General features: G+C 40.7%; 1 protein-coding gene across 2 annotated transcripts in view; it reads right to left on the bottom strand.

Annotated features, from left to right (window-relative positions):
* Window positions 1-16,803, bottom strand: part of VAV3 (vav guanine nucleotide exchange factor 3) — a 315,096-nt gene that overhangs the window by 92,417 nt on the left and 205,876 nt on the right. For both annotated transcript variants that reach the window (XM_080916200.1, XM_080916201.1), the window contains exons 16-19: window positions 16,415-16,516; window positions 16,063-16,163; window positions 4,980-5,005; window positions 520-565 (exon numbers count right to left, since the gene is read on the bottom strand). In XM_080916200.1, coding sequence (XP_080772326.1) covers window positions 520-565; window positions 4,980-5,005; window positions 16,063-16,163; window positions 16,415-16,516 — 275 coding nt within the window. The remainder of the gene's footprint in view (window positions 1-519; window positions 566-4,979; window positions 5,006-16,062; window positions 16,164-16,414; window positions 16,517-16,803) is intronic.

The following is a 16,803-nucleotide window of genomic DNA, read 5'->3' as shown; positions in this document are numbered from 1 at the left end:
TAACAACAGGGTAAACCTCACAGTGATAGGAAAAAACAGGCTTTTGTTTGCTTTGTTTCTTTTTTGCTGCTGAAACACTGGTCTCCAGAGGACACTTGTTCAGGGACCTGACAACTACTTTGCTGTTGTAAAAATAGAGAATAAGAAACCTCCCAATGGGGGAGGGTAGCCATTGTATGTTCTCCCCTGCCCTCGAAGAACAGTGGTGGTGAGCTGGTTGGTTTTCTTACCTGATTTAGGAGGGAAATGAGGAGGGTGCTGGGTATGTTAGCATTGGGCAGGCACCCTGAGGCTGTTCAGTAAGCAAATAACCAGCTCAGCTGTGGCTGAACGCACCTGGAGCTGGAGGTTAGTCACCCAGGAATGATTTGCACTATAGACCTTGACCTCCTGGTCACAAGGTATAGACCAAACGATGGGAACGAAGGCCAGCTGCGCAGCTGACCTTCCACAGCAATTGCCACAGACTTCCATAGCCACTTAACTGCAGTTATCATAGACATATAATGAGAAACAGACCTGGATCCACCTGTCTGGAAGCTCTGCGAAGTCCATTGGTCCGTTTCTGTGAGATAAACAAAGCAAGGCAGACACGTTGGTGATAAGGAACAGGATGGGTGTAGCAAGCACTGGCAATCAATGTTGCCTCAGTTCCAGTTAGAATCATGGCTAACAGTGAACAAAATGTGATTTGAATATTTCTGTTTATAATGTAATATAATTCCTCTGATACGTTTCCGTTAGACTGTCACTGCGTTTTACAAGTCATTGAAATGAACAGAAACATCGTTTGCCTTATTTATGTGTAATAACCTAATAATTCTTAAAGTCATAGCATTATAGGATATAGGAAAACCAACCCCATTCATGATTAGAAAATACTCCCAGCAAAGAAATGTGAATAAGAGCTTTAAGCAGATATGTAAAAGTTCTAACTCAAGTATTTCTGGGACATGACAGACCAGTGACTGACAAAAGGCATACAGTCTCAAACCAAAGGCCCAGAGCTTTGGCTCTAGAAAACACTTCATTGATAATGTGTTTTAATTATGGATGAATTATATCTTTATATTTCAAAAATACATACAGTTCATGAGGCAAAAAATCAATTACTATAGGAAGGGAATTCCTTTTTTAAAAAAAGCAAAAATCAAACAAACAAAAACAACCCATCACACTTTAAAAAAAGGAAAAGATAAAAAAAAAAATACACAGCAAGAGAAGAGATTTTTAAATCTGAAAATGAACAGTTACCATTTGATTTCACCAGCACTGAATTTTTTGTTACTTGAATACTACAATAATCTCAGAACTAATGTAGGATTTATTTATTTTTAATCTTTGTTATACAAATATATGTGAAGTTGTGTGTAGAACCACTGAATCATTGAGATTTTCATGAGAGGAATTTTCTTTTTATGTGTTGTGGAATTTGTCATTGTGTGTATAGGAACACGGTTTTGTCAGAGGATTCCCGGTTTTTAAACACGAACACATCAGTTGTGGAATTTCCTCAGGGCAGCTTCTCAGGTTGGCTTCATTTATATGTTAAATCGCTGAAATATTGAAATGGGGGCTTTAATACTCGCAAGGTACTCAAAGCCGTTTATGAAGATTCTAGGATTCTTAGGTAAAGCAGAGAAAGTTTAAACATTGAATTTTTATTTTTACCTCAACTACTTTCAAAAGGTATTTGTAAAAGACTAATAGGATCATTAAAGTCTACCAGGATTTCTACTGGCAAGCAGGGATATAGGAAAACCTTTAGAATCACTGTTAGAAAACTTGTGGCCCCGGGCTACTTGGTGGTCGAGACATAAACAGGGAAGGTATGAGATTTACAGAATCTCAGAGATTCTTCTCTGAGAATATAAAAGAAAACTGCTGCCCAAAACAAACATTTCCTTACCCAAATTGTTACTGAACAATTTTTCAGCTCTCCACAGAATGGGCACCAAACAACTCATGATACTTTCAACAAAAAAAAAAAAAAAAACATGGTGGCAAGTTTTGCTTCCCACCAACACTATCACCTTAATTGACAACAGAAACTGTCAACTCTGTTTTACCTAGGGCTTAAGAATAGAGTAGGTAACGCAATGCAGTTAATGATCACATAGAAAAGATTATCTTCAAAGATAAAACCTTCTGCTTGTGTTTTCCCATCTTTCAGGAAAAATTATAATAGCAATTACTTCGCCCGGATGGTGGTGAGAGTTCATTTGTCTTAAGTGTTTGGATCATTAAGTGATTCTTCGGTGTTACTATAATTATTAACGTTGTGGAGTTGTGAAAGTTTAAATTCACACAAAGGATCCATTCTGGGAACGATAGTGTCTGTATTTTGCTGTGGTTTTGAACTAAGGTCTCACTAGGCTGCTGAAGCTGATCTCAAATCCACACATGCAAAAGGTCCTCTTGTCTCAGCCTCCCCAGGAGCTGAGATGACAGGGCATCTGCCACTGCCTTCCGCTTGCCTTACAGATTGTTTTATGTTCTTCCCCCTGAAAAGTCACTTAAGCCAGTCACCCTAAAACCAGAAGCCTTTCTGCAGGAGAGGTAAGCAGTAAAACAGACTATACATTAAATTAATTCTACACACACAGGGAAAGCCCAATTAAACAAGACTGTGATTAGCTATACTTTAAATGCACCTCACTTTTTTTTACTGTAAAAATTACAAAATATGTTAAAAATCGCTTTGAGATACAGTATTCAATGTCCCTCTCTCACTGGTTTCTCTCGTGGCTGGAGAGACCTGGTCTTTAGGTAGAAGTTGGGAAAGAAAGGACATACACGGCAGCCATGCCTGGAAGCTACAGACCCAGGAGACTTGGGATTGGTCTCTGGAGTCTGACTCCTTTGTTCTACCCAGGGAGGTTGGACAGGCAAAAACCTCATTTTATAAGCATTTGGTAATTATTTCTTGCTCACCGCCTTGTCTTTATTATCTTCTTTAAAAAAAAATTTGTGTATTGTCTAAAAATTTTGTCTTTGTGTTTCTTTGAAAGAAAAGAACTAATTCTCTCTGTTGATTTTTACCAACATAAGGAAAAGCTTCCTTTGATTTATAGCGGTTAGCTTTGGCGCCTCTGCAATGGGGAAGAGATGTAAATAGGCTGAGTAGATAGGCATGCAGTATAACTTGGTTTGGGTAATTTGGAGGATTCTGGAGAGCCCGGAAAGCTCCGCAGGCCTCTGGGTCCTGTGGCTATGGGACCTGACTTGAGAGTGAAGCCAGATTCTTAAAAGAAAAACTCCCAACCATACAATCATAGGGACAGAGGAGAAATCAAAGCCAGTGTAGGAGAGACAGAAAGTTGGGAAGAAAGAAAACAGAAGAAAAATCCACATTCTCAATATTCTTTGCTATACGTTTTCCTAAAATGAAGCAGTTTTCCAAATGAGTTGGCCAGCCCCAGAGCACGCTGTCATCTTCTACCCAGACAAAGGACAGGCTGTTAGCAAAGTTAAACATTAAATGAAGACTGCACTTATTACATTGAAATGTTAAGAAAATCACTACCACACCAACGCTACAATTTTAAATTTTCAACATGAAAATTAATTTCTTCTTATTAATAGGCTCACATGTAATTTTAAGGGTATAAATGTGTCTGAGAAAATTATTTAATATCATGTGAGAATGACTAACTACTTCTTATTAGCACATTTTCCTTCTGCAAATACACCCACTTCATATTACTTCCTCGAAATAAAACGGAATCATTTTCTTAGGAAAAACTAATACACGTGTCTAATAGGATAAATGTGAAGCGGCTGAGTTGCAGCCCAGTGTCTCACAAGGTCACACGCCATAAGAAGAATTCTGACAGCTCCTGTATAAAAACTTCCCTGTCTAAGAAGCATAACAGAAATTTGGGGGAAACTGAGTTAGCCTGAAATAATTCATTATGTCCTAATTCTTATTCAGGAAGTATTGTTACCTTATTATATGCCCCTGGTCTAAACTCTATGTCCTGAGACTCTGTTAAGTAGGGACTCTGAACAGTTGCATGGAGCGCGAGGTTTCTCATACCACAGCCTTGATACCTTGCCTGCAGAAGTTACAAACTCAGAATAAAGGAGAAGCAGGGCTCTTGGAAGGAATTTCCCCATATTTTTGGGTTTTTTTTTTTTTTTTTTTTTTTTTTTTTTTTGGTTTTGCTTTTATCCATTGGTGCTGAAACCAGAGACATATTCAAAGACAGATAATAAAAATTTAGTAAACAGACTGTTATTCTTTCCTTCTAAAACTCTCAGAGGACATTTTTTTTCACTCATGTTACATACATTTTATATTTAATTTCATCTGCTTTTTTTGTAAAGTTTGTATTTTTTCAGGGTCAGAATAAACTTTTGTAACTTTTGATTGACAACCAAAACAATGGTATTCTGAGGTCTGTCATATTTTACACCCTCTTCCCATGTTTTGAAGTAGCTTTATTCTGAGAAATCTACTTATGAACCACACATTTTTTTAAGCTGTTGGGAGTTAGGCTGTGTTAAGCCAAAAGGAAATATTATCAGAGCTTGATTTGATCAGTGCGACCCAATACTGACCAAGTTTGTGCTGAAAGGTGAAACTGCTAGAAATCTGAACCCCAATTCTTAGTAAAACGATGGCAGAACTCTTCCAACCTACTACCGGACAGGGAAACAACCGTTCACGGTGGGCAATGTCTACCAACTTCCGGAGAGAGGTCACCCTCCCCAGCACACAGAGCCGGTTCCTTCACACAGTCTGAATGAGGGCAGACAGCCACATTTACCCTCAACCTATGGCTTCCCAACAACAACCGTGAAAATTCCCAATTCAGTTCATGTTTTGACAAGCACCTGGTGGCTTCCTCCATTTCAGCATCCCGCAGTTCATCAGGAAAGGCACATTTAACACCGTAAGAGCTCAAGCCTGGAGAAGTTAGCAAACAGCTTGAAACACGCAAAGCTTACATAAAAAGTTTAAATGTCAATCTTACCTCTGGTGGTTTGAATGGCCCTTGTTCTGAAACAAAGGTAAAAATTGGCATCGTTAGTGAGGTCGTTTGGTTTGGTTAGCAGCCTTAGCTTGTCCTCAGCAGAGTAGCAAGAACACTGCTGCTTTGTTTTCTTAACTGATACCTGTGATATATTTCCAGGGTCCCTCGGGCTGGGCTCGTAACTGTTTAGCAACCCCAGGTTCTCTTACCTTATTGGCTGGTCAGAAAGGTGACTCACACTCCTAAATGACTTGAGGCTTATGCTTAACTTTTCCAACTGTTTCTGAAGCAATGTCAGTTCAGCCTCATAAAACTCCTCAAAACAAGGACTTACACTAATTTATATGCAAGATTCAACCCTGAGATGCAAGTCTGTCTTTCAATGCATTTTAAGATCCAAACACACTGTTACATGTAGTGTGCAGACAAGTTCCTGCGACTGCAAACGGAACACAAGCACAGCATTCCACGTGAGGTTTCCATTAACTGGCAATATTACTTGCTTTTTAGTCCAGAGAGGGTATGCTTTGGTTTGCAGATAGATACTTTAAAGAACAAACGATTGAAACTGCCTCAGTCAAGAGCCAGTTCCAACACCGACTTTACTTCAGATATTCATAAACAGGTGCACACACCATCTTTTTACCATAGTTTGTGTCTTAAAACTGACTCACTCTTATAGAGTCTTGAGACCTTCAGGTAAGCAACCTGGTTGGGGGGCCAAAGGGTATCAGAATAAGAGCGCATGCTGCAGATGGAAAACTGGTCAGCAAGCCTTTCCCTTCGCTCCCCGAATCTAGCAGTATCTAAACAAGTTACACTTCTCCAGGGGAAATGCAAAGCCGTCACCACGGTGAGCCCTTCCCTGAACTTTTCCCACCCAACATAACCTCTAAGAAAGGATCTGAGAGAAAAAAAAAATGGACGAAACCAAAGGAGACATCAGGAGTGCAAGGGCAGGCCTGGATACAGTTCTGTAGATTGTTGCCTTAAAAGACTCCAAGAATTTACTGGGCCAGAGTTCACAGGGAAAGCTCCTACCAGGACACCTGCCCTGTCGGAGCAGCTGCTTACACAAGACTGCCTGGGGCAAGGAATGGGAGGGCGCTTTGTGGACTTTCAATTTTTTTCTTTTCTTTTCTTTCTTTTCTTTTCCATTTTAAAGGATAACTCCAGATTAATGGGAATGGAAACGCCATGAGCAGAAAGCCACCTTCTGCAGAAAAATCTAAGTTTGCCTCCTTTGTCAGTTTCAAACCCCAGCACCCTAACTTCACAGATGACTGACTGCTTCCTATGAAGGTATCTTTGCTAGTTCTGAAACCAGCGTTCACAAAGGAATATTCCTGGACAGAAAAACTAGCTCACTTCTGTTTCTCCCCTATAGAAACATGCTTCAGGAGATGGAATACCCAGGACCTCAGAGATGGTTGCGAGGGGAGGTAATGAGAGTTATCTTTCAGCCAGACTCAGAATGCTGGCTAACTGAACGCAGGGTTTCTGCTGTTTCGTTTCTCCCAAAAGCCTCCACAATCTGTGTGTGTGTGTGTGTGTGTGTGTGTGTGTGTGTGTGTGTGTGTATGTGTGTGTGTGTGTTTGGAGTGTGTGAGTGAGTGTATGTGTGAGTGTGTGTGTGGTGAGTGTGAGTGAGTGTGTGTGAGTGTGTGTGAGTGTGTGTGAGTGTGAGTGTGTGTTTGAGTGTGTATGAGTGAGGGTGTGTGAGTGTGTGTGAGTGTGTGTATGAGTGTGTATGAGTGTGTGTAGTGTGTGTGTGTGTGTGTGTGTGGAGTGTGTGAGTGAGTATATGTGTGAGTGTGTGTGTGGTGAGTGTGAGTGAGTGTGAGTGAGTGTGTGTGAGTGTGAGTGTGAGTGTGAGTGAGTGTGTGTTTGAGTGAGGGTGTGTGAGTGTGTGTGAGTGTGAGTGTGTATGAGTGTGTATGAGTGTGTGTGTGTGAGTGGAGTGTGTGAGTGAGTATATGTGTGAGTGTGTGTGTGGTGAATGTGAGTGAGTGTGTGTGAGTGTGTGTGTGTGTGAGTGTGTGTGTTTGAGTGTGTATGAGTGAAGGTGTGTGAGTGTGTGTGAGTGTGAGTGTGTATGAGTGTGTATGAGTGTGTGTGAGTGTGTGAGTGTGTGTATGTGTGTGTATTCTATGATGGTAATGGTATATCCACGTGGATAAACTTAGCTGTGTGAAAGTTTGAACCCTGGTCTCTTCCTTCGATGCTTCTCCACTTTACCTTGTGATACAGGGTTTCTTAGGGAACCTAGACCTTGTCATCTCAGATAGGCATGGCGACTAGCCAGGAAGCTCCCAGGATTCACCTGTCCCCGCCTTGTGCTGGGTTACTGTGGTACGGCACCACAGTTGCTTTTCTTTGGGTTTAGAGCTGCTCTAAACTCAGGAGCTTATTCTTGCCCAACAAGACTTTCCCCCAGAGACATCTCCTTATCTGTGGAGCCTATGCCCTTAGAAGTGCCCCTGGAGTCCCCATTTCACTGATTCCTAAAACACTTTTTATTCCAGAATGTTCCAAACTACCATCTTCTGCTGGTAAGTCAGATGAATAGCCAAAAGCACTGATCATAAGCCACAGGCCACAAAGCAGGAGTAGAGCTTCAGTTTTCTATGGGGAAACCAAGGAAAGCCCGGTGCTGCCAGGAAACCCCTGAGTAGCACTTCTTGCATCTTTCAGATTTGGAGTTTATTACTGAACACTCACTTTTACATTTTTAAATAGCCTTTTCTTTTTCTGATTCTTTGTAGGGGGATGTTTGGATGCCCTTGTGAAACAGGTCTTTTACAACATTTTTCAAATGTATTATTTGTTGCATAAAACTGAGAAAACACCTCATGTGCCAGTGTTCATGACTCTCAGCCTCCTGGGGGCTCTACAGTGGGATTAAGGCTTCTTCCTTACTCTTCAGGAAAACATGCCTCTTCCCACCCGAGGAAGCTTTTCACAAGCCTTTCCTATCTCCCAACGTAGGACTGGCTATAAGACAGCCATTTCTTCCCATGAGTGTTAGCAACAACAGAATCCAGTAAGGCACGAGGGTCGGGCATGGCTGGAATGAGACTGATACCAACGAAGAACAAGTGAGACTTAGCTGACTTGCTTCAGCGCGCTCTCTGCTCTCCCTCCCTCGTTTCCTTTCCTTGCCATCTTCACTTGCTAGCATGCTTCCTTTAGGGCTCAAGGAAATCTATTTTCCACATCACCCTCAGTTGAGGCACTAAAAATCACTTTACACAAAGCTTCCCAGTGTAAAGCAGGTAAGAAAACAGGAAGGGCTCAGAGCTGGATAGGTCTCCAACTACAGTGTCACAGGAGTCCTTATATGGTGCTATCCTTTGCCCTTCTCTGTCTATTCCCCATCCTCACAGCCGCCAGGGACTTAGGCTATTTAATTTCGTAGACTCAGCAAGGATCAACCAGTACACTGAACTGTCTGCATTAAGTAAAGCACACAATATGCATCCTTAAAATCTGAGTTCTTACATCATACCATAAAGTCACTTTCTGCTTTAGAATCTATTCTAAATTCAGAATTCTATTCAGAAATTCTTAGCCAAGGTCACTTGTGTACACTTTTGAATTTTTGACAAAGACAATAACATAAAATTAGACTGGCTCCTTTATAGATATAATCTTACTTTACGTAAGTATTTACATATTCAACAACTCATTAACTTAAAGTAATGTGGTGGTAACACAAGAGAAAGATCCAACTACTATACTGGTTCACAAGTATTTCAAAGTAAAAGTTTATTCTTGCTGGAAAAGTGGAACAACTACCTTCCCTAAGAAGTGCTCAATGGGAAAGTTGATCTCATTTTGAAGCCTCCGGTTCCACCCTTCACTTTCTCTTGGTATGAATCCAAATCTACTGTGTCAGGAGCTTGTACTGCTAAAAATTTCTGCGTGCATGGGACAGCAACAGCATTTTGGATAATAAGGGCTGGTTATCTGTCATTGGCTGAATTCTGACCTAGGAAAAAAAGTTGCTGGTTGAAAGATGATGAAAAGTCTCTTCTTTCTATCTCTCTCTTCTTTTTTTTCTCTCCTGGGAACTTTCTTAGGATGGCAATTCAATTCTTTATGTTTCTAAAAGTTTTTAATCCTCAACTTGTCTTTACCCTGCAGTCTTCTTCTCAGGCTCCTATTGATCAAACTATAAAATATTCCTTCCCTTTCAGGAACTTTCTAGATGGTCACTTACAGGACCTCAAGAGATTTAAGCCTTAAGTTCTTTCATCATGTCCCAAGTGGCTTACCGTACTTTTGAGAAGCGGTGTAACTAAGGTGCTTAGAGCCATTGCTGAATTCCATCACAGAAGCCAGCTGAGCTCAACAGACATAGTTGGGTAAAATAATAATTTTCACTGAAGTTTTAGATTCATATTCCATAATGTGCTTGTTTAAATGCCAAATTCAGTCCTGTTATGTTAAGTTTTTCCAGTAGAAATGGCTCTCGATGAATATCTTATTACACACTTTGTTCTGTCTTTTATATGAAGTTCTATTTCAGACCCAACAAGTCAATGCCCATTAAGACAGGTTGTTCCAAGAGGGGCCACATAAAAGCATTTACTGATGGTATTATGGAAGGTACCCAGACATCATGGCTAACGTGCCAGTGCTATCCAACACATAGCAACATTGAACAAAGTTTGCAAGATGGAATGTAAATATTATGCTCACTTTTCTGATCTACAGTGGTGTTTTGGGAAAGAACAGAAAGCCACATTCTATAAATAACACCAGGGGCGGGGGGCGGGGAGCTGATTTCAACTTAAATCAAATAAAAAGCAGTTTCCAATTCTTTTTTTTTTTTATTAACGCATCACTAAGCTGACCCTAACTGTCAACTAAAAGGTAAAATAACTATTCTTGCATATAAAATTGTCTTGATGTATCAAAAAAGATGACTCATTTATACTAAAGGTTTAAGCGCCCTCACACAGAAGCAAAGTCACCTCTTGGTAATGAAATCAGAGATCAAGGCTCAGTTTGTTTAATTAACGTGATGAAAAGACCTGGTGGTGGAAGACTGAAATAACATCTTACTCTGCAAGTTTCTCTACATCTTAAAATATGCAATGCTATTTATAAAAGAGCCTGTTTCGGGCACTGATTTGTACAGGTTCTGGGCAAGAACCTCAGAGCTTTAAAAGCCAGCAGGATACTAAGGTAACTCCATTCCTATTAGAGCTTGTTATAGCAGCAGCAGGAGCAGCAGCTGACCTAGATAAAGGAGTCATTACACAGATAAGCAAACGGAGATCTGTTCTGGCTAAATATTAGAGCAGCCGAGGCTTGCGTTCTCACAGAAGGAAAAAAATACATTAAACCAAAGTTGTATACATTAGACCAAAGTTGCCTGTTCCAGCAATATTTGTATCCGGCGCTCCTCTCTTCGCTTAATCTAGAAGTTGGAAATACAAGCTATATTGATCTCTGTCAGGATAGGAAGGGGACGAAAGGGGCTTAAGTCATATGGTCTTATGCTACCAAGCAAGATCATAAATGAGCCTCAAGTTTGCAGCCTGGGATTAGCCCTTCCCCACAGTGCACTGTGAGAAGGAAACACCACCCCAGAATTGCATCAGCTCTGCAGTAACTTGCTGAGAGTCTCATATACCTACTCATTACTATCACTAGGAAGTTTGGCAGAGACTTCAGAGTCTTTATGTGTGGTGATCATCAAGCTTCTAGGGTGAACATGCAGCAGTCAAGTTCAGTAAAAGAGGTAGAGCGGAATTTCCTGCCTGGCCTTTATTTATGTGCACGAAAATCTCCAGGCATTGAGAAGCAAACTACCCAACCTTCAAATGTGTTCCCAAGTTCCACAGTTTGTCTTAAGGGGAAAATAATGCATATTTTTCTCTTACTTCAGATATACTTAAAGTAATAATCTGTCATGCTCACATATTAATATGAATAGATTGCTTCATTCAAAAAATGAAGTGCACTTTTTGCCAAGTAATTATTATTTCCAGGGTGAATGAAGACTCAATAGATTTAAAGGATAATAGAGCATGAAATAGAAAAGGTTTCTAAACCAAGAGAAGACAACGTCTAAACAACAAGGCAAGCTTCCACAATCAAAGTGAATGAGCTCTTTTAAAGCCTGGTGGTTAATATGTAGCTACATATTATATTGTTGGAATTGTGTTTCTATTGAAATCATTCTATTACAGGCAAAGTGATAACTCGATATTAAATGTTGCACCCTTGGACTTGGTACAAGGGGATAGATTCAAAAGATAAGAAACATAGTCCCCACATTTCTCTTCATTTCTACATTAAAGGCAGAGAGCCTCCAAGAGAAAGAGAATGGCAGAGCGGAGCTCACTGTGTACTTATCACTACTTTCCACCACAATCCAGTTTTCCATGCAGTCAACCCAAGGCCATGTATGTGACTTTTCACTCATGGCAGTGATAAACAATGTATATTATATTTCCAGAGCATGTATGTAAAATTCTACCAACCTGTCCTGCTTGTAGGCAAAGATGGAACTGGAGAGCCATATACTTGGTGAGGGCCCTGCTTTGGAGGACCATTGAATTCCCAGGAAACTGTGTGTTTACTGAATTAGGCTTTAAAACTCTGAGAGACCGGGGTAGGGGTGGAACTAGTTATCCCACATCACGGTACAGTCTAAACTTGGAAAATGAAGGAGCCCTACCCTAAAACTAACTAAAGAATTAAGTTCATATGGCCATTGGATAATTAAGGTGATATTAATGATTGGCAAGGAAGTAAAACAGGAACTAAGAAAGGGCCAATTTGGGATCTGTAAGGCAAAAGGATAATATTCCATTCCATCTAGACATAGCAGTAAGAGCTAAAACAAACAAAACAGAACAAAACAAAACATTCCAACAAGAAGACTGACTGGATCAGAAAGTAGATTTATATAAATGAAGGGTTTTCTGGTTTTTGTTCTTTTGGGCACCAGATGTTCTACGAACTGTTTCAGGTTTTTGTTTGTTTTAGGTGTTCTTGTTTTTGTTTTCCTCTCATTAACCTACCCCAGGTTACTGCCTGGTAATCAGTGCTTCAGGCTGTGCCTTTCCTTGCCTAACTACCCAGAAAGAAATGTAAAAAGTCTACTTAGTTTATTTCATGTTTAAACTACAACTCATTGATGCACAGAATGAGGGCATTTGTTTGTTTGTTTGTTTGTTTTGTTTTATTTGTCAACCACCTTATCAAGCTTTTACCTCCACAAACAAGGAACCCAAACCTGGATAAACTCTCACACCCATCGCTTTTATATTTAAGATGCTAGTCATCTTTGGGGCTCAGGACCCTCACTCAGTTATCTATCACTCTCCTGGGTTACCCATCCACATACTTGAGCACCAGGTCTTCCCTTAGGTCAAAACATCAACTGCATATGGTTGAGCCTAATTAGAGAGATCAGCCAGATGGCAATTATCATAAATGTGATAAACGCTACGATAAAGTTAATTATGAGATGCCAGGAAAACACAGACAACTGGTAGACTAAGAAAGGCCAGGCACGCAGAGCACCAGAAAGCCTTCCCAGTGAGGCAATGCTTTGAGTTTTCAAGAACTGAACAGAACAAGGAAGGAGAGACCAATAGAGAAACAAAGAAGATGTATATGACAAATGAGAACTGTGAATAGGCAGAAATTCAATGTCAGTTGGGAAAGTTAAGGAATAGTCAAAAGAGGGACAGAAAAATGACCAGAACTACGTGTGCTGCTAGGGGAAAGCTTGGAAAATACTCTGTAGTCAATGGAAAGAGTAGAGGTGAGCGAGTGATACAGTGAATTTTAAAAGGGTGTGAAAGATCAGTTAAGAATGTCTATGTGAGGGATAAGATGGAAAGCAGACAGCAACACAGAGTGAGATTTCCATCTAAATCAATACTGTAGCAGTAGGTTTTAAGCAAGATGGGAGAAAAACAAAGACAGGATGAGTAAAGAGGAAGATGGCTTCATCAGGCTTACAAAAAGTAAGGCACTGTGTATAGAAGGCATGTGCCTTTGTTCTAGGTCCTGGAGGTTACTCCAAGGCAACTGATGGGTGACACGTAAGCTGAAGATGAAGGTGTCATATCCGGATTTGGGGAAAGATGTTGTATGTAGATGAGCCAAGACTAATTCTCATGAACTTAAGTGAAAGAAGAAAGTCATCTTCAAAGCTGGCCTGTGAGTTAATGGAGATAAAGAGAGGATCAGAAGATTGGCCAACAGCTTCCAATGAGCAAAACTGAGAGGCTGGGGCTATGGTGAGAAAGTCAGGGGTGGGAGAGAACACAGCAATGACAGAAAAGTGGCAGGGAAGGGTTTCTAGCCTTCAGGGAAGCCTGGTCTGCTCCATCATGCTGCAGAACTATTCTCTCCCTCCCTACTTCCTTCTGTGAATGTAGCCCATTCAAATGAAAACATCACATTCTTCTTCCACAAGCATCCATGGTTTATTACAACATCAACATCCATATGTGTCCAGGCACCTTGAACTATAAATGTACTTCTAACTACACTAGCCAACCACCATGTCCCTTCCTACCTTGAGAATGCAGGTAGACCGGGTTAAGCTTTGAAACTAGAAACCACTGTAAGAGTGAGTCTCAAGTTATTGTTCATGTTACATAGGAAATGGTTATATGCCAGTTAACTTTGCCTTAAGTCAACATTACTGACAACAAAATTAGCCTGTTAGGGTAATTTTTCTCAAAGTCAAGTTCACCAAGCAGCATACTCCCTCCCATACAGAATTCCCACTCAAGTAAAGCACATCTTTCGCAACAAATGCATCTTGTGCTTCCTCCTCTCTTCCTTATGCCTATGTTGCCCCAGATGCTACAGAAGTTAACATAAATGAATTGCTGAACTTCTTCAAGCACTGAATCTTCACTACAAAATATGCCAGCCCTTGGTTCTCAGCAGGCCAGGGAAGAGAAGATGAGAGTAACTGGCCTATTACCCCAATACAGTATCTATTCTACCACACTCACAAGCAGATCTACCAGGCCAAGACTGAAAGTCTGTCCTCAATAGTTGGGTACACTAGTCCAAAAATGGGTGAGTGTGATGTCTCCCAGTTTTCAGAGGGTACCTGCTGAGGAACAGAGGAGCAAGGTGATTATGCACTGCTCCCCCCTTCATCCTGAAGATGGGACCTCTAAGTTACAAAGCCTAGTCTGCAGGAAAATAGAAGTCTGCTAGGTAGCTTCTTGACATCTCATACTCCTAATTAATTGTGAGAAGTCAATGTCACTTATCTCTTCAAAGTCTGAAGCAGGAACAGTCATAAAGAGAAGAGGAGAAAGTCATAGATGTGGAAAATATGAGAGCCTAGTGGCCAGCACAAGAGACTCAATAGCCCAAGGGCAGGTGTTCCTGTCACATAGTCGGTTTCTAAAAGAAAACCAGAAAGAACTTTCCCCTGCTTTCTGGTGAATTACGAGAATTGCGAAACAGGTTAAAGAATGCTGCTGCCTTGTATGGCACAATAGTTTTATATCTCACAATCGAGGGCCTGCAAGGCACTTTCGTCCTTATCTTCACTTGCCTTCTTCTCACCTGTTTATGAGCCTGTCTCTCCACTTTAAAATAAGGGGCTCTGGATCAGAAGGCATTTATGTCCCAGCTCTTAGGACTTATATGGCAAGAACAGGTGTGGCCCCTAAGAACACCTGGCCCTCACCAAGTCCTTCAAATATAAAACTATGGGACTTTTGAAAGCACTCTGGCTTGTCATAAGCAAATAGCTTCTCACTGTAGAATGGGATGGGTAAGGATGAAACAATAAAACATTAAGAGGTCGCTCTATCAGGTTGATGGTTGAAGAGTAACAGTTGTAAGGCAAGGTGGTGAAAATAAACAGGAATGAAAATGGTAAACTTGTCTGTTTCCCTTCACCGTCTCCAGCAAGTAGATGCCATATGAACTCACTGACCATGGAAAGGGCTGTTCTAAAAACTAAAGAGTTTGTGTAGGTTAGGGCAGGAGCTAACACAGTGGAGGAACCCAGTCAATGTCACGATCTTTGCCAGCATGGTTGTCCTTGCCTGGCTCAGAGAACAGCACCTGGCGCTCTCTGAAGATATCTATTGAAGGAGCAGAGGGACAGGGCTGTGCTGTGATCTCTGCCCTCTAAGAGGCCTTACTGTTCTACAACTGTCCGTTTTCTGAACTCAGCCCTGAAATAAGACAATCTCTGCTCAGCTCTTCTTCACATTATCCAAAATAATTCAATGTCCACCTACTCCTCTGGGAAAATCAAAGGTTGACATAGCTACCTTTTGAACTCAAGCTGTTAAAGATCCTTTCTTGTGTTCAAAAAATTCTTCCTGATTTTGAAAGGTCTTATTGATAAAACACAGAGGAACTCAAGGGAAAAGGACAAAGAGAAAGAAGAAGAAAGAGAAAGAAAAAAGAGGCCAGGAAAGAAAGAGAAGGGAGACAGCCCAAGAGGAGCAGAGAGAGGCAAAGGCTACTGAATGCATAATTTCTAAGAAGCCACACAACAAGCATAGAGTGCTATTTTTAAAAACCAAGCAGAAACTGTTTACATAAATCCAAAGGATATATGCTTTGTTCAATGTGGAAAATGATAATGTATTCAATTCCTGAATTCTTGAATTAGTCTGTGTAATGTTTGCTTCTGGAACCAATAACGAATCTGATCTAAATATTTAAGAGAAGAAAGAACGAGTTTAAGAGCTCAAGCTAGAAGAACATTTTCTTTCTCCTTTTGTTTTTATTACTGTTTGTATTGGCAGTATTCAAATAATTCAGTGATATATTTTGGGATGTAGGTAATTGAACGGGGTGCCACAAAACCATCCAAGTGCATCCTGAAGACCTCTGCTTCCAAGTACACATAAAAGTCAAATAAATATTAAACACTTTAAAATCAAGTCATGTAGAAAAGTCACACAGATCTAAACAATTTTCTAATTGTGCTTATTGATAATGTATTCACAAAATGATATGTTCCAATAAACACATATTAAGAGTCAATTGGGCCGTAATTATATTTAGCAAGCTTTATGTCCTCATTAAAAACAGAATCTCCCCAATAAACATGACTTACCAACAGAATTTACTCTGCCACAATTGTCTACTCTTCCCAAACATTCTTTATGTGCTTTTGCTCCACACTTAAAACACAAGTAGCCTTGATAAAATGTTCCCCTGAAAGGTAAAATTAGAGAATGGAGTATTAAAAAGTGTGAAGTTCTGCTGATGTAAAAATGCATGATAAGTGGGATTATGGCGTTGTCCAAAGCACCATCGGCAAGACAGCAGAGGATCCCCCAGGGCCAGCATTTGGGAAAGTACCACCTCTACTTCAGGACACCCTTGGTTGGATTGCGAAGAAGGTCTGAAGCACTTAGCAGCTTCACCCATTTGTTTAAATAGGAAAAGGGCCTGAGAAAGCTTACCTCAGGAGCATCTGGCAGACCCTGCAGGATGTCACCCGAGTGAAGGTGTGCATCTTGAAATCATGGAAATTGGAGTCTGCATAGTCCGGCCTTATGTTGGATCTGCAAAAAGGGGAAAGTCATTTCCTACATAGTTTCACAACCAAGTGGCAGTCTAAGCACATAGCACCAAATTTATCCAACCTGCATCAGGAAAAGATCGGAGCCGGGCTAAAAGGTGGGCAGTACATCCTGGCTCCCAAGCCAAAAGTCTGCTAGCATTAAAACCTCTTCCATAAAGCCCAGTTGTGTGGAGACCTGTGACATAGAAGGCGACAGCAACCTGATCCTTCTCAGAACTGCATGTCACAGAGGTCTCTGCGGCACACCACCTCGGTCAATCTGCTGGA

The sequence above is a fragment of the Micromys minutus genome (assembly GCF_963924665.1).
Source record: "Micromys minutus genome assembly, chromosome: 4".
Taxonomy (NCBI): domain Eukaryota; kingdom Metazoa; phylum Chordata; class Mammalia; order Rodentia; family Muridae; genus Micromys; species Micromys minutus.
This window is presented reverse-complemented; position numbering and strand designations above follow the sequence as displayed.